Raw genomic sequence first — 26,319 nt, 5'->3', positions numbered from 1 at the left:
ATATAGTGTGTGATTTCAGCACCACAATGGACACATGAACTAAGACCAAATTCAGTTTGTTTGATCAAATATTATTAAATATGATGTACACTAAAGCTTAGACTCATGTTTCATTACAATGGCTCAATAATCTAAAATACTAAAACAGGTCTAATTTCATAAATAAATAAAAAACAGCTTCAAAGGAAAACAAATGCACATGATTTCCATTTTAAAAAAGCTTCAGTTCAGGCTGGAAGCAAATGAAACTAAGAACTTAACTTCCCCAAATCTGCAACTCTTTTGCTTCATCATCATAAACAAATGAAGTTTCGAGAACCAGTGAAGTAGAAATGAGATAACTCACCATCACTCAATCTCAATCTGTTGCGGTGCCTCGTCTTCTGATTTTGACTCTTTAGCATCAATTTCTTCTTCTTTAGTGATCCCAGAGGCTTCCACGGTCCTTGTAACCCATTCTTTAAGTGGCTCTTCGTTCAAATCAAGCCTTAAAAGGCCAGCAAACAGCCCTCCCATGAAAGCTACAGGTTCCTGAAGAAGGAAAGTACAAGTCATATAGGTAACTACAACTAAATTGTAGGGAAGGGATATAAACCAAAACTTGCTATCTTAAATAAATATCAGGCCCGACCTCTGGACAGTTATCGACTCACCCACTAGTTCTTAATGTGGAATTGAGAACCAAAGTTTTGGTCATATTTATATTATCATTTTTAATGAAATATGTAAGGTCTAAGTTGCCATTTTATCATGATTTGGTAATGTGTAGTTAGAAGCATTTAAGAAAATCTCCAAAATTACATGCGTGCACACACTTCACCAATTGGGCTCTTCGGCTTAGGGTATGGGCTGTGGGTGTTTCTATCTCTTTCTCTCTCTAGTGAAACTCTGTATGCCAATTAGTATCTTATATGTTCCTATGCCGTCACGCATCTCTCCACCAGAACACATTGAGAAATAGAATTCTAATTCTATTTAATAAGAGATAACGAAGGGTTCTAGATATAGAACAAACTTAGGTTTAATACTTTTTCTTCTTTCTATCTTCATCATCATTTTAATATGGAGCACCAGAGGGTTTGAAAACTCTACAGTGCTTGTAGGTGATGTTGAATCCCAGGAGGAAGATCGTAAAAACCTGAAAGCACTTGTGTAGAGAAGTCCAGTAACAATTTACTACAATCAAAATATCCAGTACTTCTGTTAATGAGATTAGTTTTCCATCGGTACTCCAAATTACCTTAGAGTAAAGAATAAATTAAAGAGGAAACTCACAATTCCTAACTTTATCAAAACATCCAGCAATGCTATGAGTCGATCTATTAGAGAATAATGTTAGTTACTATTGGTTACTGAATTTCCCCTTTCTGTTATAAAGTTTGTTATAGAATTTGTTAGAGGAACCTTCCAGAGCCCTCTATGAGTTTCTCTTCCATGTATATAAGGCCATGGTTGGTCTTACTGATTCAATGAAGGATTTCATTCATTCTTCCTATTCTGTTCTTTTCTCATTTTCATAATATGGTATCAGAGCCCCTTTTTCTTTCCTGAGTATCCATCGCTAACTCTACCTCTACCACGCCGCAGTCCACCATGGTGACTGCCTCTTCCTCTTTTGTTCAACAATCTCCAGTTATTTTTAATCACACCTTATCGGTCAAGCTTGATAATGAGAATCACCTTCTTTAGAAACAAGTATCTACTGATGTGCGTGGGCATCGACTTCTTCATTTCCTTGATGGGTCTCAATCCTCTCCGACGAAGTTTTTTTCTCCCTTTGATCAGATTTTTCCTCGAGTTAATCCTGCGTTTCTAGAATGGGAGCAGTAGGATCAACTCCTTGTCTCCTGGTTGTTATCATCTATGACTGAGGGGTTACTTACTCGTATGGTTGGCTGCTCTATGTCTTCTCAGATTTGGTCCACTCTTGATCAGTAATTTTCATCTCAGACTCGAGCTAAAATCGACCAGCTCAAACGTGCACTTCAGAATCTAAAGAAAGGTTCTCTTTCTATTAACGATTATCTACTTCGCATCAAAAATTACATCGACCGTTTGGCTTCTGTTGGCTATGTTATTGACTCTACTGCTCATATCGAAGCTATTTTTTAGGGTTTACCTCAGGATTATGATACCTTTATAATTTCTGTTAACTCTCTATCTGATGCATATTCTGTCAAAGAGATTGAATCTTTGTTGCTTGCTTAGGAGTCCCGGATTGAAAAACATTCTAGAGAGCTTGATTCTAGTACTGCTGTTGCTAATCTTGCTACCCATGGCCATCCGCGCAAACAGCATCGCGGAGGCTTTCCTCAAGCTCCTTCTAATCGGTCCAATTCCAATTTTAACTCCTCTTCTCGTGGTGGATTTCATGGTGGACCAGGGGGTCGTTCTAGTTCCAGTAGCTATCGAGGTAGCTATCATCAGGGTGGTGGTTGGTCTGATTTCTCTTGGAATGGACAGTCGCGATCTCAATGCCAGCTGTGTAACAAGCCTGGCCACACTGCTCTTCAGTGTTGGCATCGATTTGATGAGTCTTTCCAAGGCCCATTAGCTACCACACCATCAAATACTTCTTTTCTGCCTCAGATGCAAGCCACAGCTATGGTTGCTACACCTCACACTCCTTATGATGGTACCCGGATTCAGGGGCAACACACCACTGCACTCCAGATGCAAATAACCTGATGACTCGAGATGGCTACTCTGGTATAGATCAGATTCATATGGGCAATGGAGCAGGTTTGTCAGTTCAAGCTGTTAGTCATTCTTCATTTCCCTCTCAATCTCATCTTCTTAAACTCAATCAAATTCTTCATGTGCCCTTAATTACTAGAAACTTACTTAGTGTTTCTAAATTTGCCTCTGACAATAATGTATATTTCCAATTCCATTCTAACTATTGTTTTGTCAAAGATCAGGTAACTTATCAGGTTCTAATGAGAGGGAATCTTAAAGATGGCTTATATGGATTTGATCCACCTCAATTTGTTCGTCCTGCTTTACGTCAAGCGAGTCCTCCAACCACTTACCCGTCCTGCTCAATCTTCTAGTAGTATCATTGTTTCTCCTACAGCTTGTATGTCTACATTGTCCAAGGATACTCAACTGTTTCAACTTTGGCATAATAGATTGGGTCATCCTTCTTCCCAAATTGTAAAATCTGTCATGCAAGTTCGTAATGTTCCACACATCAATAAAATGAATACAACTTTCTGTCAATCATTTTGTTTGGGCAAAATACATAAATTTCCCTTTCCAAATTCCACAACCGAATACACTGCACCTTTACAGTTGATTCACTCAGATTTATGGGGTCTTTCCTCAACTCCTTCTGCTAGTGGGTATCGATATTATGTTCATTTTATTGATGCCTATTCTAGGTACACTTGGATATATTTGTTGCGGCACAAGTCTGATACCTTTGAAACCTTTCTTAACTTTAAAAAGCAAGCTGAATTACAGCCTAGTTGCCCTCTCAAAGCCATTCAAACCGATTGGGACAGTGAATTTAGAGCATTTTCTTCTTTTCTTAGAGATCATGGCATTCACCATAGGGTGTCATGTCCAAGTGCTCACCAACAAAATGGCCTTGCTAAGAGAAAGCATAGGCACGACGTTCTCAGACAGCTACCAGATCAGAGTCAGATCCGCCCTCCCTCTTACCTCCGTCATCTGCAGCTCCCCAAGTCTCAAGTCCTACTGTCATTCCTCGGGGAGACTTGTAAATCCTTTGCTCTTTTTCCTTCTCTCTTCCATCTGATCTACGACCACCCTCTACTTTAAACTTTATTTGACAGGGGCAGAGAATACCACTCTATCAATAACAAGAAAAAAGTAGCAATTCAGTTTCAAATGGTTTGAGTTTCATGTCAAACCTGATTTCTCTTCTCTCAAAGTTTTCGGTTGTTTGTGTTTTCCCAATATCAAACCTTTCAATAGCCATAAGCTGCAATTCCACTCATTCCCATGCAATTTCCTTGGTTACAGCCTCAATCATAAGGGTTATAAGTGTCTAGATCCTAAGGGCAAAACAATTATCTCTCGAGATGTGTTATTTGATGAACACACCTTTCCTTTCTCTCAATTCATACAATGTTCTTCGTCTATTTCTGTGAGTCCACCCGATCCTATTCCAACCTCTATTCCTATTGTTACTCATGATCCACAGGCTGCTACTAACATTTCTGCTTTGAAACTCACTGAGTCTGGTTTATTTACCAATGATATTAATACTCATGTTGCTGATTTTGTTGCTAATACTAATGTACCTATGTAGGCTGATGATATCTCTGTTACTCAGGATGAAATTCAGCAACCTTCATCAACACCTATTCCATCCCATCCTATGACCACAATAGCCAAAGCCTTCATTGCCTCTAGGTAACCAGCTACTGTCCATGATGCTCTTGCCAATGAAAATTGGAAATTAGCTATGAAAGATGAGTTCTTAGCGTTAATACGAAATGGAACATGGACTCTTGAGGATCTACCAGTTGGTCGTCAAAGCATAGGTTGCAAATGGGTTTTCAAAGTTTAGGAAAATCTGGATGATTCGATACTTAAGTATAAGGCCCGTTTGGTTGCAAAAGGTTTTCATCAAGTGGAGGGCTTTGATTTCAATGAGACTTTTAGCCCTATAGTCAAGCCCACAACTATCTGAGTGATCCTAACTATTGCTCTCACTCGAGGCTAAGATATATACGCCAGTTGGATGTTAACAACGCATTTCTTAATGGAGACCAAAAAGAGGAAGTATTCATGGTGCAACCTCCAGGTTTTGAGGATCCCAGTCATTTTCATCAGGTCTACTGCCTACACAAAGCTCTCTACGGACTAAAACAGGTGCCAAGAGCCTGGTTTGAAAAATTACAGCATGCTTTGGTCAGCTTGGGTTTCACCTCGGCCAAGCTGATCAATCTCTATTTGTGAAAAACACATCTCAACATTGCACTTTTCTTTTGGTGTACGTAGATGCATATTAATAACTGGAAGTTCAGTTCAAGTGGTTCCAAACTTGGTCTCAGCCTTCAATACATCATTTGGTCTCAAAGATTTAGGGCCTATCAATTACTTCCTTAGCATACAGGTTACTAAAACTAACGATGGTTTGCATTTGTCCCAAACAAAGTACATCACTGACCTACTTTGCAAAGCTAAGATGCAATATGCTAAAGGCATCAGTACACCAATGACCAGTGGCCACAAGTTGTCTAGCTATGGAAGTGATCCTATTAGAGATGTTCAGTTGTATAGAAGGATTGTGGGGGCCTTACAGTACGCAACCATTACTTGACCAGAAATTGCATATATTGTTAATCGAGTTTGTCAATTCTTGTAGAACCCACTTGAAGCTCACTGGAAGGTTGTGAAACGAGTGCTTCGGTATTTAGCTGGTTCATTAGACTTAGGGCTCCATCTTCGCAAGAGTTCTAATCTTCACATCACAGGCTTTTACGATGCCGATTGGGCATCTGACCTTGACAATCGTCGATCTACATCTGGTTTTTGTGTTTATTTGGGCTCTAATTTAGTCACTTGGCAATCCAAAAAGCAACACACGGTATCGCATTCGAGCACCGAAGCGGAATACCAAAGTCTTGCTCACTTGACAGCTGAAGTAACTTGGCTTCAATCCCTGCTCAAAGAACTGAATGTGATCAACACCAAACCTCCAACACTATGGTGTGACAACCTCAGCGCTGTAATGTTCTCTGCAAACCCAATACAACATGCCAGAACCAAACATATCGAACTTGATCTCTACTTTGTCCGAGAAAAAGTTGAACAAGGATTATTAGTGGTCAAGCATGTACCAAGCATTGATCAAGTTGCTGATATATTGACCAAGGCTATCTCGAGTACTAGGTTTTATAAGTTGAGGTCCAAACTCAGAGTAGAGTCCTTAGGTGCCTTGAGTTTGAGGGGGAATATTAGAGAATAATGTTAGTTACTATTGGTTACTGAATTTCCCCTTTCTGTTATAAAGTTTGTTATAGAATTTGTTAGAGGAACCTTCCAGAGCCCTCTATGAGTTTCTCTTCCATGTATATAAAGCCATGGTTGATCTTACTGCTTCAATGAAGGATTTCATTCATTTCTTCCTATTCTGTTCTTTTCTCATTTTCATAATACGATCCAATAGTAAACAAAGTTGGGATTCGGCAATTATTTGGTAGGGGGTTGCATTCAGTTGATTCAGATAAGTTAGAGAAAATTTGGGCATTATGCAAATGATATTATAGGTTTCTTGATTCTTCCCCCAAAAACCCATCATCATCATCTTCAACATCACTGAAAACCCTTTATTGTTCTTCTGAATTGTGATTGAGAGGTTTACTAAATAAAATTTTGAGGTTGAAGAATTAAGAATGTTACCTTATTCGGTGATTAGTCGATAAATTACTGATTAATTCATTTAATCGGCTGCTCCATTATTAGAAGAATTAAAAAATATATATATATATATATTGAAAAAAAATTAGAAGAATTTTGTGACTAAGCCAATGATTTAGTTAAAAATCGAATAAAATGAATAAAAGAAGAAGAGAAGGTGAGTTACCTTAAGAGCTTCTTTAACAATGGGTTCCTCTATGGGATTGAAGAAGAATGCTTTTACTGGAAAGCCTCCAAAACGCATCCGTTTCGGTGACGAAGAGATTGGGAACGCATGTTTCAACTACAGAAAATTTAATTTTATTTAAAATTAAAAATGGAGTGACAACAACTGTTAATAAGGGAGAGAAATAGGGATTAATAAACGGAAATATGATAAGCTAACCAGTGTTGCTGTTGGTGTTGGTGGAGAGGGACTGCAGAGGAAGAGAGCCATCTGTCCGTGTTCTTCTGGTTTTTGTTGCAGGGGAATGGATTTGCCGTTGAAGTTGAAGAACGAACAAACGAAATAAGGAAATTTCACCCATGTTTCTAGATTAATGACGAACGGAAGCCTGGGCTGTCACCGCAGATATCTCACCCTGTTAGGTCGTGACTCTTCTTGCCAAGTGGAGTGCTGTTGTGGCATAGTTGAACTGTCTGACTGGACAACATTTTTCAATTTCTGCATTTTCATAAAATTAATATTAATTATTATGAATATTCTTTATTTGAGTCTAATCTTATACCCCATAAAGAAAAAGGAATAGAAACAGGATAAACTTCGTTCGATTGACCTCATTATCCATTGGATTAATCTGTTTCATCTACTTCAAAAATAAAATAGTTGGCCCCATTTTAAAGAAGACGCCCTTCTCCATCTCTCTCGAATTTGTTTTCTTCGTGATCTACTTCACCTCCTTCAAAATACATGGCAGTAGCTTAAAGAAGATGTGTTTCTCCTATTTAGTTTTGAATAGAAGTCCAACACAATAAGGAGACATGATAGTAGAAAATCTTGTCGATTTTATTTCGAATAGGATTATGATGCAATGATGAAACATGTCAACACTTGAAATCTTATATTCGTCCATCAAAATGCATCAACAACATCAATTCCAAGATTAACACAATCGAAAGTGTTTCTTTGTTTCTTCTTAAACTTAAAAATCTGAAAAATATGGACGATTTTGAGAAAAAGGTAAAATATCTATCGATTTTGCTTATTTATTTTGAATTCTTACCTCATAATCCATTGTAGATTAAGATTGCAAATTAGGCGGATTGGAGGGTCAACCCAGGTTGTAGAACCTTCAACCTAAGCTCAACTCAACTTGATCATCAGGTTAGAGCTCATTTACCCAAACTCAACTAAGATTGAGCTTCTAAAATCGAGTTGACTGGATTAACCCAAGTTAGGTAATTTTGGGCAGGTTGAGCAAGTCTAATTTCATTTTGATCAACACATAAATTTTATTTTATATCTTAAAAAATAAATAAAATATATAAAATAAAATAAAAAACCAAATACAAAAACAGTTGTAAATAAATTTGCTCACATCCTCCAAATCCATTATTTTTTATATTATAATTTTTTTCCTTAAATTTTACATATATATATATATATATATATTGCATTAGGTTCGGGTTGAGTCAGGTTAAAATTTCCTAGTCTAGGCTCAACTCATTTTCCATATAACTCAACCCAAGCTTGCCCATCAATCAGGTTGAGCCCGGATTGAGTTTGGGTTAGCCCGCTCAAGTTGCAATCCTATTGTAAATAGGCATAAATTTGAAGAAATCCTATGTTCACTGTTTATTTGTCTTGAATTTTAGCATTTTCAAAACTCATCTTCTTCTTTATATGCCAAATGTTTGATAAAATGTCTAAAGATATATTTTTTACTTCTTTCCCTCATCCCAACAGAAAATTCTTGACTTTCAAAACTCAATATTTTATTTTTGATTATTAAGAAAGTCAAATTTAAATTTGTTTATGAAAAACTAAAAAAACATTCACATTCATTCTGAGAAAATAAAAAAGCATCTAAATTCTTGAATATCAAAACTCACTCTTTGTCTTATATATCTTCTTGCAACCTAACCATTTTATTTCTTCAGTTAGATCCATTAAAATCCATATATTGTTGAAGTACATGGTCCATTTTGAATCTCATGGCTTCAAGTCAAGCCTTTCAAATCTACATCAGTATTAAGTATTCCAGTGTAACATTGGGGGGGGGGGGGGGGGGGTATATATATTATGTAATCAATATATATGTAAAAGATCATAAATATAAGTTTATATATCTTCATTGCTTCTTTGTCCTGGGTTTTAATTTCTCAAAATTCATCTTCTTTATATGCATGCCAAATGTTTAATAAAATGTCTAAAGAAGTATTTGTTTTATATATAGTATGTAATCAATATATGTGTAAAAGATCATAAATATAAGTTTATATATCTTCATTGCTTCTTTGTCCTGGGTTTTAATTTCTCAAAATTCATTTTCTTAATATGCATGCCAAATGTTTAATAAAATGTCTAAAGAAGTATTTTTTGCCTTTTCCTCACCCAACAGAAAAATTTTGCCTTAAAAAAGTTAGTATTTTAGATTTGATTATTAGGAAAGTCAAATTCAGATTTATATATTTAAAAAAATTCCAGAAACTCCCTCCTCCCCCCTAACACCCTTGGGTAAGTAGTCAAAATCTTAGTTATAATTTTATACATTGAACCCACAAAAATAATAGATCTGAAATCTACAATCTAAAATAAAGAAATTAAACGAGAGAAAAATAATAATTACAAATAATAGTAAATGATGTTTGTATTAACTATTATATAATAAATGTAAGTAGATCGATTCTATTCAAATTGCAGAATTACAATAAATTAAACAGTAACTATCAAAATGACTTCAAGTGGGAATGGAAATATACCAAAGACTAAAATTAAAAGTTAAAAATCTAACCACTCATTATAAAAAAGTAAAAAGTATAGTGATATAGAAAGAAGGGTGTTTAACAACACAAAATTTTTTTTTTTTTAAAAGTCATCTATATAATAAAATACAATTGAATTGTAACAGTTTTGTGTCACAAAACATAACCACTACTCATAAAAAACCTTGGTGGCCACGCACTGTCGCATGTGTGTAGATTAACTCGTGATGGGCAAAGCTTGGGTGCGGGGTGTAGGGACTAGTCTGGTGCGCGTAAGCTGGCCCAGATACCCTCCGTTATCAAAAGAAAAAAAAAATTGTAACAGTTTTGTGCGATAAAAGCATAACCACATAAATAGATAGGGCACACCTCCTGCTAGATAGAAAAAATTGAGACAGATAGGTACACAAAGTAGTAGTTGGGTACATAAATAGAGATAAAAATCGCCTTTTCTTCGTATTTCCCACCAAAGCTATTCCTCACCTTCTCTCTCATTGTCTCTACCTCACCCTCTCTCTCTCACTCTGACACCTCTCTCTCTCTCTCTCACTCTGACCACCCCCCCCCCCCCCCCCTCTCCCACATCCACACACACACACACACTTCTTCTCTCAGAGACTCACCTCTCACTCATCTGCTTACATCTAGGTGGGTGTGATCAATTTTTTCGTGCTTTGAACTGGTTCTGATCAATCGATTGCTTTCATATGGGTTGAACGATTGGTTTGTATTCAATCTTCATCTCTCACACTTATTGAATATGGCTGTGTTTGCTCTGTTTGAATGTGTTATAATGGGTCTCTCTGGTTTATGCTTTTTAAATCTTTATTGCTAAAAACTTGGGGATTTCTATTTTTTTGTTGTTCAAATGTGGGTTAGTGGTGATTATGGGGTACTGTGGGGGAAATTCTTAAGCATGGACATGTGGCTCGAGGAAAATCCGGAAGTATTGGATTTAAGCTCGAATAGGCTGCCATGTAAGACCAGTTTATTAGACTTTTCGGGTGCACGGATGACCAGCCCAGAATTTGGTTATCGACCAATTAAGTAGCCCAGATAATTACAGCATAGGTCGGTAAGACGAATCTGACATATGTGTCAGTTGATTAACAGCATTAACAACCCACATCATGTCAAATCAGCCCTAATCATCCCAGAAGTGGCAGGGCAGTTGCAACAACTCCTATAGCTGACATGTCAGGGAGTGAGCTAGCTACCCTTCGTAACTAACTGCCTTGGGTCATTTCAAAGGGTGGCACAGAAAACGATCAAGTTTAACACCTATAAAAGGAAGAGGACTATGGGTAAAAGAGGTTCGAAATCCTTCTTCTCTAAAAAAAAACTAAGTTACACTAACCAATTTGTATAACTTGATCGTCGGAGTGGCCTGATTTGCAGGTCCGCCCGAGCTAGGAAAGAGGAAGAGTGTAGAGCAAATTCTTGCATCTACAATTTGGCGCTGCCTGTGGGATACTTACAAGGAGAAAAATGACCAAAATGGGAAGGACTAGAGGCGAGAATCGTGGAGAGCCGTCAAATCCACTACCAGCAGATTCACCTCCAAACACGCAAGACCCAATGCTTGCAATGTACAACTTACTTACAGAGATGAGGGAGGAAATGCGCAGGGGGTTGGAGAAACAAAATGATGAGATAACAAACATAAGAAGGGAAAATGAGGAGCTCAGGCAAAGGCTAGGCGAGCGCGCGAAAACCGAAGAAGGCCCAGGTGTAGAGCGAAATAGTAATCATATTGTCCGAACAGCACGGACATAGGCAGACTGGACCGAAGACTCAGCAACAGCCAAAATGCAGCAAGGAAGCTCAAAAGTTAAGGAAACAATGACGAGGAAGGAAGTGGAGGAAATGCTCAGGAGGAGGGATGAGGAACTCACACGTGGAAAGGATCCCGCGCAAAAGGTACGGAACGCAATCTGGGAGCTCAAGGGGACCCCGTTCTCACTAATGATAATGAGTTCGGAACCACCCAGAACGTTCCATATGCCGAAGTTTGAAACTTATGATGGAACACGAGACCCTATGGACCATATTCTGCATTATAGAAGTCAGATGGTGCTGTACCAGAATGATGATTCGTTACTCTGCAAGTTATTTCCATCAACCCTAAGGCTCGGGGCCATGATGTGGTTCCAGGCTTTACCAGCTGGGTCCATTATGAACTTTTCCGAGCTAGAGGAAACGTTCGTTGGGCAGTTCGTACACTTGCGAAGGAAAAAGGTCAGAGTTAACACTCTGTTTAACCTTCGACAGGAGGCCAGGGAGAGTATCCAGTCATTCATAACTCGCTTCCGAACGAAGGCATTGGATGTAGAAGGCATGGATGAGGCAACCGCCTGCGCGGCATATATCGCTGCAGTCATCTCGGGAACACGGTTGCATGAGTCATTAATCAAGTCTGACCCAACTCGTTTGGAAGATTTGTATGCAAAGGTGGAGAAGTACATCCTCGTAGAGGAATCCGTAAAGGGTAGGAGACGAAACGCTCAGACAGTGGCCAATAGCGAAGGGGGAATTAAAACAACAAAGGTACCGACTCACCTCGGAGGGGAAGGAAGCAAGAAAAGGAGAAGAGAACCGAACGAGCAATCAAGGTGGAAGAGAGGCCGGGTGTATACACCGCTCAACGAAAAGTTATCTGTGATACTGAGACACATAAAGAGAGAACCCGATTTCATTCAACCACCCCAGGGGTATAAGGGGAAGCCTGGGAAACCTTACTGCGAGTACCATGAGGCTAAGGACCACCCCATCGAGGATTGTTACAGGTTACGTCATATCATCCAAGATATGGTCGAAGCAGGGAAGCTCAAGAGGTATGTCTCGTTGGGAAGTGAGAAAAGAAGGGAAACCCCGGAGAGAGACGAACGGAAGCCCAGACCTAGGTGGCCGGCAAAGGGTGGGTGCCGAGATCTGGAAGAACGCACGATAGTTCATACCATCACAGGGGTGATGAGGGTTGGAAGGCCCTCTAGGCAGGACATTCGGGAAAAAGTACGGAAGATCCGACATGCGGTTTGCATAAACCAAGTTACATCGGAAGTGGGTTGTAGAGACAACGGGCAGGGGAGTTGATGCACGGGAGATAGCTTTCAAGGAGGATGACCTGCGGGGAACGGTAATGCCCCATCAGGACGTACTTGTGATCGCACTCCTAGTTGGGAATGTCAAGCTCCGCAGAATATTGGTGGACTCGGGAAGTGCAGTTGATATCCTTTTCCTAAGCGCAGCAAGAAGAATGGGGATTTCTGATAGTTTGGAACCAACCCAGACCCTAGTTTACGGGTTCAATGGAGCTCCCAGCAGCTCGATGGACGAAATTACACTCCCAGTCACAGCAGGGTCAAAAGTGGTGATGACGAGGTTTGTAGTGATAGAAGCGGATTCAGCCTATAACGCAATCCTTGGGCGAAGATGGATACATGAAATGAAGGCGGTCCCCTCAACATATCACCAAGTCATTCGATTCCCGAGCCAAGAAAGAGTAGTAGAGATCAGAGCGCGACCAAGAGATGGCGCAGCGGTGTTTCCACTTGACCCTAAAGCAAGGACAGGCCGCCGAAGCCATCCCTCTCCGAAGAAGAGGAAGGAGCCCCCTATTGAAAGGGAGGCATCATAGCAATTACAGGAGCCACGGCAGGAGCGGTTGGCAACCGTTGAGGAAGTTGAAATAGTAGACCTCGGAGATAGTGGAGGACAGCTGGTTAGTATTGGCACCACAATGATGCAGGAGGAGAAGATAACACTGGTCTAGCTTCTGAGGGCAAACAAGGATGTATTCACGTGGTCATAGGAGGATATGTCGGGAATTGATTCTTCGGTGGCGTGCCATCGACTAAACATTGATGAAAACTTCCAACCTGTTAGACAGAAGTCGAGGAGGCTGTCTCTGCTTCTAAGACAGGGGGTAAATGAGGAAATCGAGAAGCTATTAAAGGCTGGGTTCATCAGGGAAGTAGATTACCCAGAGTGGATAGCGAATATAGTGGCAGTGCCGAAGAAGGACGGGAGGGTGAGAGTATGCATCGACTTTACAAACCTTAATAAGGCATGTCCAAAGGATAGCTTCCCGCTACCAAGGATCGATAGGTTGGTCGACGCTACAGCCGGGCATAAGAGAATGTCATTCATGGACGGATACTCGGGGTATAACCAAATCCTCCTGGCAGTGGAGGATCAAGAACGAATGTCATTCATCACCGAGCAGTGGCTATTCTGCTTCAAGGTCATGCCGTTTGGATTGAGGAACGCTGGGGCCACTTACTAGAGGCTCGTGACAAGAATGTTCGAAGGGTTGATCGGAAAGACTGTAGAGCTGTATATCGACGACTTGCTTGTAAAAAGTAAGAAAACGAAAAACCATTTGACAGATCTCAAGCAAACTTTCGATCGGTTGAGGGATTTTCAAATGAAACTGAATCCGAAGAAGTGCGTATTCGCAGTTTCTTCTGGGAAATTCCTCGGGCATGTTATCACCAGGAGAGGTATTGAGGCCAACCTAGATCAAATCCGGGCTTTAGTGGAGATGTCGAGCCCTAGTAACCAAAAATAGGTGCATAAATTAGCAGGGAGAATAGCTGCGTTGAATAGGTTTATTTCCAAAGTATCCGACAGATGTCGTCCACTATTCAAGTTGTTGCAAAAAGAAAAGAATTTCGATTGGCGCGCGGAATGCGAAATGGCATTTAGCGACCTGAAGAAATATTTAGGGCAATCGATGATCCTTAGCTCTCCGGAGGAAGGGGAAGAGTTAGGAATTTATCTAGCCACAAGCCCCTCTTCTGTGAGCTCGGTATTATTTAAGGTTGATTTTGGACGGGAGTACCCTATCTACTACGTCAGCAAAACATTAGGTCCATCTGAGGCAAGGTATACGAAGACGGAGAAAGAGGGATTGTCGCTCGTCTACGCAGCACATAAGCTCCGGCCTTATTTTCTCTCACATCGTATTCGAGTGGTGACAGATAGCCCATTGAAAGAAATGATGCACAGGTCGAAAAAATCCCGGCGGATGGCTAGATGGGCGGTAATTCTCGGCGAACACGACTTATAGTTTGAGTCGCGAACGACACTAAAAGGGTAGGTGTTGGCAGACTTCCTCGTCGACTTTCCAGTCGATGATCCGAACTGGGAAGAGTTAGAGGACGAAGATGAAGGGGCATAAGAAACAGAATTGTGGGACAAGCATGCAGGATGGAGGATGTTCGTTGATGGTTCTTCAAATTATTCCGGCTCGGGGGTCGGAATAATACTTGTAACGCCAATCAATGACAGACTGGAGAAGATAATAAAGCTCGGATATGGGGCATCAAATAACGAGGCTGAGTACGAGGCAGTTATCAATGGGCTGAGAATGGCAAGCGAATTGAAGGTCGGCCGAATAAAGCTATGTATTGATTCCCAACTCATAGCGAACCAGTGCAATGGAAAGTTCGAAGCAAAAGACAAGCGCATGTCGAAATACCTGGTCTTAGTAAAACGGGAAATTGAAAAATTCGACCAAGTAGAGATATGTCAGGTATCAAGGGATGAAAACAGACACGCAGACTCGTTGGCCTACATCGCTTCGATGCTAGGGTACACAGAAGGACGGTTTCTACCTGTAGAATACCTGCCTAAAGCAAGCATTGAATACGATAAAAGAGAGTGTGCACAGGTAGAGTAAACCTCGGGATGGATAAACGAGTACACGCAGTATCTACACACAAAGGTGTTACCACAGGACAATGTTGAAGCCAGGAAGATGTTACGGAAGGTCGATAAATACACACTCATCGAAGGAGAATTTTATAGGATGTCGTTCGGAGGACCACTTCTGAAATGCCTTGGAAAGGAGGAATCCGAGCTAATAATGGCCGAAATTCATGAGGGGATTTGTGGCAATCATTCGGGAGGACGATCGCTTGCTAATAAGGTAATCAACCAGGGCTACTTCTGGCTTAGGATGCAGGAAGATTGTAAAAAGTATGTAAGGACATGCGATTAATGCCAAAAACATGCCCCCATGCATTTGCAGCCAGCCAGCGAGCTCCACCCTATGAAGTCACCCTGGCCGTTCTCAGTATGGGGAATGGACATTGTTGGACCTATACCCCAGGGAAAAGGGGGTAAACTCTTCATCCTTGTGGCTACGGATTATTTTACTAAGTGGGTCGAAGCTGTTCCTCTTACTCGGATTAGGGAGGAAGAGGTTATCAAATTCACTTGAGAGCACATCATAACTTGGTTCGGAATCCCTTATGTGTTGATCTCCGACAATGGAACACAATTTAAGGGTAATCGCGTGCAATCGTACTTTAAAGAGTACGGGATTCGATCACTCCATTCGTCACCAAGGTATCCACAAGGTAACGGGCAAGCGGAAGCATCCAACAAGACAATCCTTGGAAATTTAAAAAAAAAATTGGCGGAGCATAAAGGGAGATGGGTAGACGAGTTACACAGCGTCCTGTGGGCCTACCAGACCACGGCCAGGAGGGCAATAGGTTTCACTCCGTTTTCTCTGGCTTATGGGACTGAAGTCGTCATCCCGACCGAAATTCAGGTCCCCATTACAAGAACGCAAGTAGCAAAAATTGAACTAAATGATGAGATGATAGCTTGAAATTTGGATTGGTTGGATGAGACGCGAGAGAGGGTCATAGAAAGGTTGGCACGATACCACCAAGTGTTGAAAAGATCTTATGATCGGAAGGTCCGGCGTAGGGAATTCCAAATCGGCGACATGGTCCTTCGAAAGGTATTCTCCAACACCAAGGAAGTCAACAGTGGAAAGCTTGGCTCTAACTGGAAAGGACCCTACATCGTAAGAGAAGTCGGGGAATCAGGCGCATACTACTTGGAGACACCTATAGGGGATGAAATTCAGTCACCATGGAATGTATTCAACTTGAAAAAATACTATCAATAAACAGTACTCTTTGCATCTATGCCTATTTGCTCGAGCAAAAGCCTTGGCCCCTCCACAGGAGCCAAGCCCAACTGAGGAGTTGGTTTAAGGCAAAGCCTCGGCCCCTCTAACGGGAGCCGAGCCCAACTAAGGAGTTGGTTCGGAGTTAAAGCCTTGGCCCATCCATAGGAGCCAAGTCCAACTGAGGAGTTGGTTTAAGGCAAAGCCTCGGCCCCTCTAACAGGAGCCGAGCCCAACTAAGGAGTTGGTTCGGAGTTAAAGCCTTGGCCCCTCCACAAGAGCCAAGCCCAACTGAGGAGTTGGTTTAAGGCAAAGCCTCGGCCCCTTAACGGGAGCCGAGCCCAACTAAGGAGTTGGTTCGGAGTTAAAGCCTTGGCCCCTCCATAGGAGCCAAGTCCAATTGAGGAGTTGGTTTAAGACAAAGCCTCGGCTCCTCTAACAGGAGCCGAGCCCAACTAAAGAGTTAGTTCGGAGTTAAAGCCTTGGCCCTTCCACATGAGTCAAGCCCAACTGAGGGGTTTGGTTCTAAGTTAAAGGCTCGGCTCTTCGCTGGCACCAAGCCCTTGGTCTTTAATGAATGACGAGCCTAAGGAGCCAGTCAAATGAGAGCAGGGCTAACTACTCAGGGATTATTAAGGAAATAGACATTCACATGAAAGCAAAAAAAAAAAAAAGAGAGAAGTGAAGAACGAACAGCGAGAGTGAAAGACACAAGAGTTGTCAAAAAATATGTATTCTTATTGATATAAAAGAGAAAGTTACATTTAAATACATAGCAGATTACATAAACTGCATTACAAAATGAAAATGGAAAAGATCAGGCGTCCACTTCTGTTATTACGGCCGTGGCATCATCGGGGGCTGGATCTTAGACAGGCATAACGAGAGCTTCGAGAGTAAGCTCGGGAGTGGCCATTGGTGCAGCTTCTGGAGTCACGTCTGGCTTTTTGGCCGCAGCCTCAGCCCTCATCAGCTTCGCTTCCAACTTATTGTACGCCTTCTCCCAGGCCTCTTCCGAGGAGTCCAACTGAGCTTGAAGAGAGTTCAGCTGGTCCTGTAGAGCTCTCTCTTACTCCACCTCCTTGGTTTTCACCAGCTCCTCTAGAGAGGAGATCTTCCCCTCCGTCAGTGCCAAGTGATCTTTATTTTGCTCCAGCTCGGATAGTGCGCTATCCAAGCTTGATTGGAGCTTTTGGGATTTGGCCGCAGCCGCATCCCGTTCAGCCTCAAGCTGAACTATGCGACTTTCTGTAGCACGGAGATCGCGCGCAGAAGTGTCACGAGCTTCACCAAGCTTAGCCACAGCATGTTGGGCTTGGAAAGAAATGGGAAAAAGTGTTAGCAGGTTTAAAGCATATAAATGGAATGAATGATAAGAGGAAGAATGAAGAATATACCAAGACCAGAGCCAGGAATGCGTCGTTCAAGAATTTCGTTGGGTCGCTGGCAAAACTTTGTCGAGTCTTCTCCACGTCCGACGGTAATGTGGACACTTCGAAGATCGCCCTAGAGACGACAGGATTGGACAAGGCCCAATCCTTGTTCGTGACCGATTTTCTCCCAACCATGAGGCGCGCCACCCATGCGGAAGGTGGGGGCAGATCCGTCCTAGGCTCCAGGTTGACCGAGGAGGTTCGCGATACCTCGGAAGGCTGGCCTCCTTCATGGGCTGGAGGGGGAGGTAGAGGAAGAGCGGGAGTTGGGGAACGCGGCCCCGGCCCCCTCCTCAACCTCTTGAGGAGAGGTTGGTGGTCTTCTTCTTCTTCTTCTTCTTCCTCGGCATCTACCACGTCCCCTACAGTGGGCATCCTTTCCGGGGCGGGGGAAATCTCTGGGATGTCGTCCTCGGAGTCCGACCCCAAAATTGGTGGTGGACATTTGGATTGGAGAGCCATAGTTGAAGGTCGGAGGGATGGATGCAAAGACTCTGTTGCGTAGTTAAAAAGGTCGGGGTTGGATAACAGATGGGTTATCACCACCGACTCTTCAGGAAATCTATCCTTGCTGGGACCTGCAAACGCGTTCAAACAATAAGTGATAGGTTCTAGGAGACCACGAAGTACAGACTACGGAAAAATAGACAGGGAGTAAGAGCAAGACTCACTGTGTGGATTGAAAGAATGGTGCGTCAAGGGGGGAAGCTCGTCCCCGGGAGCGCTCTCCCACTGACCGGATAACTAGATAGGAAATAAAAACTATTCCTTATCCGAGTCAGGAAGCTCGATCAAGGACGACTTCCCTCTCCTCTTAGAAAGATAGAAAAAACCTGGCCTGTTGGGACATTTCTTCAGGGCGAATTGGGCCCTTATGTCCAGCAGGCCAAGTTGTAGACCTTCTTCCAGCCTGTCATTCATTAGCTCGAGAGCATGAATTAGACAGAAGAAGTTCCCGGTCAGCTGACCGGGAGCCCTCCTGTAGAAGTTCAAGACCTCTCGAGTCAACCTGCTAAGGGGAACTCGGAGGCCCGCCTTCATTTGTCCCTAGTATACCACGGTGGTACCTGGGGAGCATTCACGCTGGACAAGGGTCTCGTCCACATAGGACAAACCCACACTGCTGGGGACACCAAAGGTATCCCGAACGGTGTCCAGTGGAGGCGAATGGGGGAGAAAATTTTCCCCCTGGCCATTTTTGAAGAAAAAAAGATAAGCAGAAGAGAGGGGAGGGGCCTCGATTTCGTTACCTTACTCTTCAAAGAAACCAGGAACTTCCGGTCACTGGGCGGCAGGCGACTGAATGGCGCAGCGAGGGCGCGGCGGAGACACAAGCGAAGGCACTAACGAAAGCAAAGAGCCCGCGAGGAGACAAATGGGCAGCGTAACAGCAAGGTGAGTGAAGGTGAAAATGAAAATAGGAAATGAATAGGGTATTTATAGACCTGAAAGGCCTTGAGATCTGCAAGTGAAATCAACGGTTAAGATCTTCCAAACGAACAATAATGGGGTATTAATTGCTGGGAGATCCGATATGACCATTTGAAATTCGCACGCGAATCAAGCTACCCACAGAACGCCATGTGTACTCTATACATAATTGCACCGTATAACTCAGCAGACATTGCACACCTCACGAGAGCAGCTCTATGCCCTGGCACGGGGTTAATATGATTTTATATGTAAGCCTTACATAGATTTATATGGGTACTCCCTGGTGACTCTGGGGTGAGCTACACCTAACTCTAGGTGTCATAATGCATGACCTTTACAGTCTTTCTCACCTATCCTATAAACGTCCTCATCCCATTGTCCCTGAGAGACTCTTTAATCTTCTGTTTGAAAGGTAGTAAGTTCTCTACACTCTCCTAGGTAGTTTCACATTTTGGCATGTTCTTCATCTTGAAGAAATACTTCATATATTGTTGCTTGTTTGAACTGCTATTAACTTGACATTTTGCGAGAACTTTGTCAATAATACGTTCTAGTTGAATTACTGAATGAGAAGGTGTACGTGTTAGAATGCTGCGTGCGGGATCTGCATGGAATGACTTGAAATAACTAGCATGGAAGACATGGTGAATCTTGCGTAACCAGTGCGGTAACTTCAACTTGTAGGAGACTTTACCGACTCAAGGGAGGATGAGCATTGGACATTCATAACGCTGTATTAGGCCTTTGTGTGCTCGTTGAACTTGGTTGAATATTCTCAATTGTTCTGTCTTGAGTAGAATTAAGTCACCAACTTTGAAAAGATTTAGTGGATGACGTTTATTAGCCTGAAATAATAATGTGAGATGTTAGAGGTTGATGGCCAGTAATAAGTTCAAAAGGACTCTTGTTGGAGGAAAAACACTTTTGAAGGTTGAAACAGAACTGCGCGATATAAAAAAGATTTGCTCAATCCCTATGATTGACAATGACAAAATGCCTTAAATACTCATTGAACATGGCATTAAATCGTTCTGTTTGCCCATTGGTCAAAAAGTCAGGTTGAAACCCAAGTGATCTGAATAGTTCGGTCAAAAACTTCCCTGTGAATCTTGAATCTCTATCATTGACAATGTTCTTGGGAACACCCCAATATTTGATGACATGCTTAAGAAATAAATGAATGGCTTCTTTTGTTGAGCAATTTGAAATGAATGAAATAGGTTTTTTTTACATTGTGGCCTCAGATATATCTACTGTTTTCGAAAACACTTGATTTTAAGAAAAGTCCTAGATTCTTCGTCATAGGCCAAAAATAGTAATTTTGATGATGCATTTTTTTTGTTTTAGGTTTTAAAAGATTCCCTTTGTCGAATAATCTGTGACAGACTGTGTTTGAAAACTCTGAAAGTTAACGATCATGGTGTCTTTGCCAAATGTCGAGGATACAAGTGTCAGCTAATCCTTAACCTCTTTAGAGTCATCCCCGAGATTGAAAATTTTGACTGAGTTATCTTAGTTGCATCTGTTGGAACATTGAGGATTTCGAGATTTTCGCCGTTCACAGTTTATACTCTTGCGGGCCAGGAGTTATTTTTTTTTACTTTTTTTTTTATTTTTTTTTTGTTTTTTTTTTTTTTTCATTTTTGCCCCTGGCGCCAGTTACGGTTTTCACCAGACCCGATTTCCACATTTTTGCGCATCGACGCCCTTTTTGGGTTTTCATCATGCCGATGGTTTTGATCTTGCCATGGACTGATTTTTTTACTCATAGTGCCCTTGCAGGTTTTCACTATGTCCTTTCAGTCTATGCTTACTTTATAGATTTTCACTTTGAATGCGTCCTTGATTTCTCTGTGCCCCTTGTGGCTTGGTGACTCAAGTTGAGCTACGAGATCGAACACTCTACTCTTCTAGTGGCGCTCTTTCTTGAGTAACAAATCTGGACTCCCCTCTCGAGTTCTTCCGACGATTTTCATGGTGCGGTGACTCAAGTTGAGCTTCGAGATTTACACTTTGAGTCGCTCTTTTTTTCAAATATTCGATCTGGTCTCCCCTCTCGGTTCTTCCAACGACTTTGGTAGCTTGAAATCTAAATCAAGTAGCAAAATCAACTATACCCTGACGATGTTTTTCATGACATGCTTCCACCGTGATCGAGTTACCTTGAGCCATTCCTTGATCTGAAAGGACTTTAAATAGGACGAAACGTAGGCTTAGGCCAGGGTTGTGAAAGGATGTAAGAAAGGCTGAGTCTGGATTTATTGATGGGTAGATTGGACATGGGGTTTGTCTGTTTTTGTTTCGAAAATATGATCTATGTCTCCACCCATCGTCACACGACTTGTTTAGGTAAGAGATTTGGGTCGAGCATAAGATCAGACATTCGAGGTTTTTGACTTTTTGATTTTTTTGTTTTTTTGTTTTTTTGTTTTTTTTTTTGTGGTGACTTGCCCCAGTCTTGGGTTAAGAAATGAATGTGATGGCTCAAAAGGATTAACTAAGGGTAGATAGTTGTTCAGGTAGTGGAAAGATGGCCTCTCTTCATTTCAAAGGATGACTTCAGGCGTAATATTTTTTAACGGTGTCAGCATTGATCGGTTGCGGAAAGACTTCCCCGTCCATCTCTGTGAGAATCAGCGCTCCTCCAGACAGTACCTTTTGGACGACGAATGGCCCCTCGTAATTTGGACGAAACTTTCCTCTCGCATCTTCTTGTATTGGTAGAATCTTCTTTAGAACTAAGTCTCCGGGTACGAACTCTCGAGGTCGAACCTTCTTGTTATAAGCACGTGCTATTCTTCGTTGATAAGTTTGCCCATGGCAGATTGCTGAAAGTCGTTTCTCCTCTATTAAGTTCAACTGATCGAATCGGGCTTGGACCCATTCTGCCTCATCCAATTCAACTTCTTTTAAGATTCGGAGGGAGGGAATCTCAACCTCAACGGGCAAGACTGCTTCCATTCCATAGACTAGTGAATAAGGCGTTGCCCCAGTCGAAGTTCGGATTAATGTTCGATAAGCATGTAGAGCAAATGGTAACATTTCGTGCCAATCTTTATAAGTAACGGCCATTTTCTCGATGATCTTCTTGATGTTTTTGTTAGCGGCTTCAACTGTTCCATTCATCTTTGGTCTATAAATGACTGAGTTGTGATGGGTGATCTGAAAATCCTTGCACATCTTAGACATGTCTTTGTTCTTGAGATTTTTAGCGTTATCGGTTACTATCCCGCTTGGGAGGCCGTATCGACATATGATGTTGTTCTTCACAAATTTTAAGACATTGCCCCTTGTAACATTGGCGTAAGATGCTGCTTCTACCCATTTTGTAAAGTAGTCGATAGCGACTAAGATGAAGCGATGCCCATTGGAAGCTTGAGGATTGATCTGCCCGATGACATCCATGCCCCAGAGTGAGAAGGGCCAGGGAGAAGTCATATTGTGCAATTCTGAAGGTGGCGCGTTGATCTTGTTGGCATAGATTTGACACAAGTGACATTTTCGAACATGTTGATATCCGTCGCTCTCCATAGTCATCCAGTAGTAACCCATTCTCATAATCTTCTTTGCGAGCATATGTCCATTCATGTGAGGTCCACAGACTCCTCCATGCACAGTCTCGATTAAGCGTTGAGCTTCTGTCTGTGTTACACACCTGAGGAGGACCTCGTGATGCGATTTTTTGTACAAGACTTCGCTACTCAAGAAGAACTGTCCTGCCAATCTCTGAATAGTCTTTCGATCCGTCGTTGTGGCATCGGGAGGGAAAGTTCGATCCTCTAAGAATGCCTTGATGTCTGCATACCATGGTTTTTCTTCAGGTTCTTCGATCTCCACAGGTAAGCAATACGCTGGCTCGTCTTGAATACCAATCTCAATAGGGTCGACTATGGTATCTTCAGAGATGCTGATCATTGAGGCTAGAGTAGCCAATGCATCTGCAAACTGGTTCTTAGCCCTCGGCATGTAAGTAAAGGAGATTCGGGTGAAGTTTGAACTTAAATCTTCGAGATACTCGTGATACGGAACCAGTCTCTGTTCTCGGGTCTTCCATTCTCCACTACCAGACTTGAGTCTCCAAATACATCTATTTCATCCACTCCGAGGTCGATCGCTGCTTTCAACCCCACAATGCATGCTTCGTACTTGGCTTCATTGTTCGAACACTGAAACCTTAATCTGACTGCAATAGGGATATGCGTTCCGTCTGGCTTAACCAAGACTGCCCCAATTCCGTTTCCCTTTTGGTTTACTGCTCCATCGAAATACATTTTCCAACTAGATTCTTCATTGTCGCTCTCGGCTTCAGCAAACAAAATGGCTTCATTAGGAAAATTTGTCTTTAGCGGTTCATAGTCGGGCAGAGGGTGTTCCGCTAAGTGGTCAGCAATGGCTTGTCCTTTGATGGCTTTTTTAGTGACATAGGTGATGTCGAACTCAGATAATAGTAGCTGCCATTTTGCAGTGCGTCCTGTTAGCGTCGACTTCTCGAAGAGGTACTTCAAGGGGTCCATCCGAGCAATGAGCATAGTCGAATAGCTAAGCAAGTAGTGGCGTAGTCGTTGTGATGCCCAAACGAGGGCACAACACGTCTTTTCGAGTGTTGAATAGTTAGCCTCGTAACTTGTGAACTTCTTGCTAAGGTAATAGATGGCACGCTCTTTTCGACCTGTTTCATCATGTTGCCCCAGTACACAGCCCATGGAGTTTTCTTGCATAGAAAGATACATCAGTAAAGGTCGACCTGGTGTAGGTGGAACTAAAACCGGTGGATTAAGCAGATATCTCTTAATCTTGTCGAAAGCTTCCTGACAGTCTTCATTCCATTCTTTTGGCTCATTCTTCTTCAGTAGTTTGAATACTGGCTCACATATCGGAGTTAGTTGTGCGATGAACCGACTAATGTACTGAATTCTCCCTAGGAATCCCCTGATCTCTTTCTCTGATTTGGGTGGTTCCATATTTATGATGTACTTCGTTTTAGCTGGATCGACTTCGATGCCTCTTCTGCTGACAATGAACCCTAATAGCTTCCCTGACGTGGCCCCAAATACACACTTTGCCGGATTAAGTCTTAAATTGTACTTCCTTAGTCGATCAAACAGTTTCTTCAAGTTTACCAGATGATCCTCATCGAGATTGGATTTAGCTATCATGTCGTCCACGTATACCTCTATTTCTTTGTGGATCATGTCATGAAATAAGGCCGTCATGGCTCGTTGGTAAGTTGCCCCAGCGTTCTTGAGACCAAATGGCATGACCTTATAGTGAAAGGTACCCCAAGGTGTAATGAATGCAGTCTTCTCTTGATCTTCTTCCGCCATTTTTATCTGATTGTAACCCGAGAAGCCGTCCATGAAGGAGAACATACCGTGCCCTGCTGTGTTGTCGACCAAAGTGTCGATGTGTGGTAATGGAAAGTCATCTTTAGGACTGGCTCTGTTCAGATCACGATAGTCTACACACATGCGCACCTTTCCATCTTTTTTGGTACAGGAACGACATTAGCGAGCCACTCAGGATAGGTGGATACTGCGAGAAACCCTGCTTGGAACTGCTTCATTACTTCATCTTTGACCTTAAGTGTCCACTCTGGTTTCAACCTTCGTAATTTCTGCTTGACTGGCTTGCTTCCTGATTTGATAGGTAACTTGTGAACGACTAAATCTGTGTCTAACCCGGGCATGTCTTGGTAGGACCATGCGAAGACATCTTGGTATTGTTGTAAGAACTTTGTCATCTCCTCTTTCTGCTCGATTGTTAATAGGGCTCCGATTTTAACGATCCGTGGGTCATCTTCGGTGCCTAGGTTCACTGAGTTTGTATCCTCTATATTTGGCTGAACACCTTTCTCGTGACGTTCTATGAGTTCTTTGATTTCTTTTGGAGGATACTCAACCTCTTCCTTTAACTCTTCTTCGATCCCCATGAGATTAAAGTTGAGCTCGAGGTCAAAGTCGTATTCATCTCTTTCATACTCTGTTCTGTCACAAGACTCACTCAACTGAGGAAATTCTTTGAAGACCTTAGGTATTTTGAAGATTTCTGAATTTTTTGAAAATTTGAAAATATTTGATTTTTTTGAATTTTGGAGCGTTTTTTATTTTTTTGAATTTTGAAAGATTTTTGATTTTTTTGAATTTTGAAAGATTTTTAATTTTTTTGGATTTTGTGGAATATCTGTATTCCTGAGACAAGATAAAGAAAAATCATGCAAATTTATTAGCAACGAAGGTGAGCCCCCAAAACAGTCTTGCTCCGAGGACAAGGGCTCATTACGGTCCTCGGGCAGATGAGATTTTGTTAATGGCGTTTTTTTTTGGAGGCCGTAGGGATTCTGGACCCCATGGTGGCCTCGTAAGTGATTGGGTATTCCTCCCAATTCTTGAAAACTTGCCCTTCTTCTGTAGGGCGGATAAGTTGGGAGAGTGACTCCCTTGATGGTTCAGATATAACCATCACTTCCGGGTGACTGTCGTCAAATCCGGGCGTAGGAATTTGTAGGGTAGGTGGAATTATGACAGATCCCCAATCGATTTGAAAAGGGGACAGTGATTTCTCTTCTTCGTATATTGCGACTTCCGCCTTGGCGGGCTCTCCTTCTTCCTCCTTTTGACTCCATTCGGAATCCCCTCCAAACAAGATGTCCATGCCATCTATAAAGGAATGTGGGGACTCAACGAACGAGTCTTCTTGCGAATGAACGGGCTCGATACTTACAACTCTTGGTTCTCCTGTGTGGTTTGTCGATGGCAGTTCTGCTGAGTCATCTGACTTCTTCAAGGATGGTGGGAAGCTGATGTTGATATGTGGTACTTTGCCCAAGTTCCACACATTAGGCTATCGATTCTGTCTTCGTGCAAGTCGAAGCTCCCTCTTTTTATCCTTCATATCAGTGATGTCTTTCCTCGTAGGCCTGAATCCAAGACCAAAGTAGGGAATGTGTTTTCGCATGCTGATCAAAGTGGCCCTGCCCTTTCCTTTTGGCCCTAACCCTTGTCTCGTACGATATCCTGCCTTCTTCATCACTCGTCCGATCATCAGATTTGCTTTTGACCACCTTGCTCTTGTCTTCTCTTTTCCCCTTTGGATATGATTGATAGATGTGAATTGAAAGGCGTGAAACTCCTCTTTATCCCCTGTCATCTCTACATCGATATAAGGCACATCCGGCGATCGATCAGCTGGTATAAGATTTTCTGC

The 26,319-nt window shown here is 42.1% G+C and overlaps 3 protein-coding genes across 3 annotated transcripts; 2 read left to right on the top strand and 1 right to left on the bottom strand.

The window, feature by feature from the left end:
- Positions 1 to 40: 40 nt before the first annotated feature.
- LOC147401613 (UPF0426 protein At1g28150, chloroplastic) lies at positions 41 to 6,941 on the bottom strand. The gene is made up of 3 exons (XM_086442944.1): positions 6,782 to 6,941; positions 6,563 to 6,679; positions 41 to 531 (listed from the first exon to the last, which is right to left on the bottom strand). The coding sequence occupies exons 1-3, from the start codon at positions 6,830 to 6,832 to the stop codon at positions 349 to 351; spliced, it is 351 nt and encodes a 116-aa protein (XP_086299070.1). The 5' UTR covers positions 6,833 to 6,941; the 3' UTR covers positions 41 to 348.
- A 4,222-nt stretch (positions 6,942 to 11,163) lies between these two features.
- On the top strand, positions 11,164 to 12,414 carry LOC147401612 (uncharacterized). The gene has a single exon (XM_086444421.1). It carries the CDS (start codon positions 11,164 to 11,166, stop codon positions 12,412 to 12,414), a length of 1,251 nt encoding a protein of 416 aa, XP_086300547.1.
- A 46-nt stretch (positions 12,415 to 12,460) lies between these two features.
- Positions 12,461 to 12,958, top strand: LOC147401611 (uncharacterized). Its single transcript, XM_086444420.1, has one exon. It carries the CDS (start codon positions 12,461 to 12,463, stop codon positions 12,956 to 12,958), a length of 498 nt encoding a protein of 165 aa, XP_086300546.1.
- Positions 12,959 to 26,319: the final 13,361 nt, after the last annotated feature.

This window comes from Akebia trifoliata, chromosome 5 (assembly GCF_017979445.1).
Source record: "Akebia trifoliata isolate Shusen 1 chromosome 5, ASM1797944v1, whole genome shotgun sequence".
Lineage (NCBI taxonomy): Eukaryota > Viridiplantae > Streptophyta > Magnoliopsida > Ranunculales > Lardizabalaceae > Akebia > Akebia trifoliata.
Note: the sequence above shows the minus strand (reverse complement) of the source record. Positions and strands in the feature narration are given on the sequence as shown.

Bases quoted from the DNA above. Each gene is read 5' to 3' on its own strand.
- LOC147401613 (XM_086442944.1), bottom strand. From the start codon at position 6,832: ATGGCTCTCTTCCTCTGCAGTCCCTCTCCACCAACACCAACAGCAACA. The intron at 6,680-6,781 runs GTTAGCTTATCA...AATTTTCTGTAG, and splicing joins CAACACCAACAGCAACACTG to TTGAAACATGCGTTCCCAAT. The intron at 532-6,562 runs GTAACTCACCTT...TTCCTTCTTCAG, and splicing joins TTGTTAAAGAAGCTCTTAAG to GAACCTGTAGCTTTCATGGG.
- LOC147401612 (XM_086444421.1), top strand. From the start codon at position 11,164: ATGACGAGGAAGGAAGTGGAGGAAATGCTCAGGAGGAGGGATGAGGAA.
- LOC147401611 (XM_086444420.1), top strand. From the start codon at position 12,461: ATGCCCCATCAGGACGTACTTGTGATCGCACTCCTAGTTGGGAATGTC.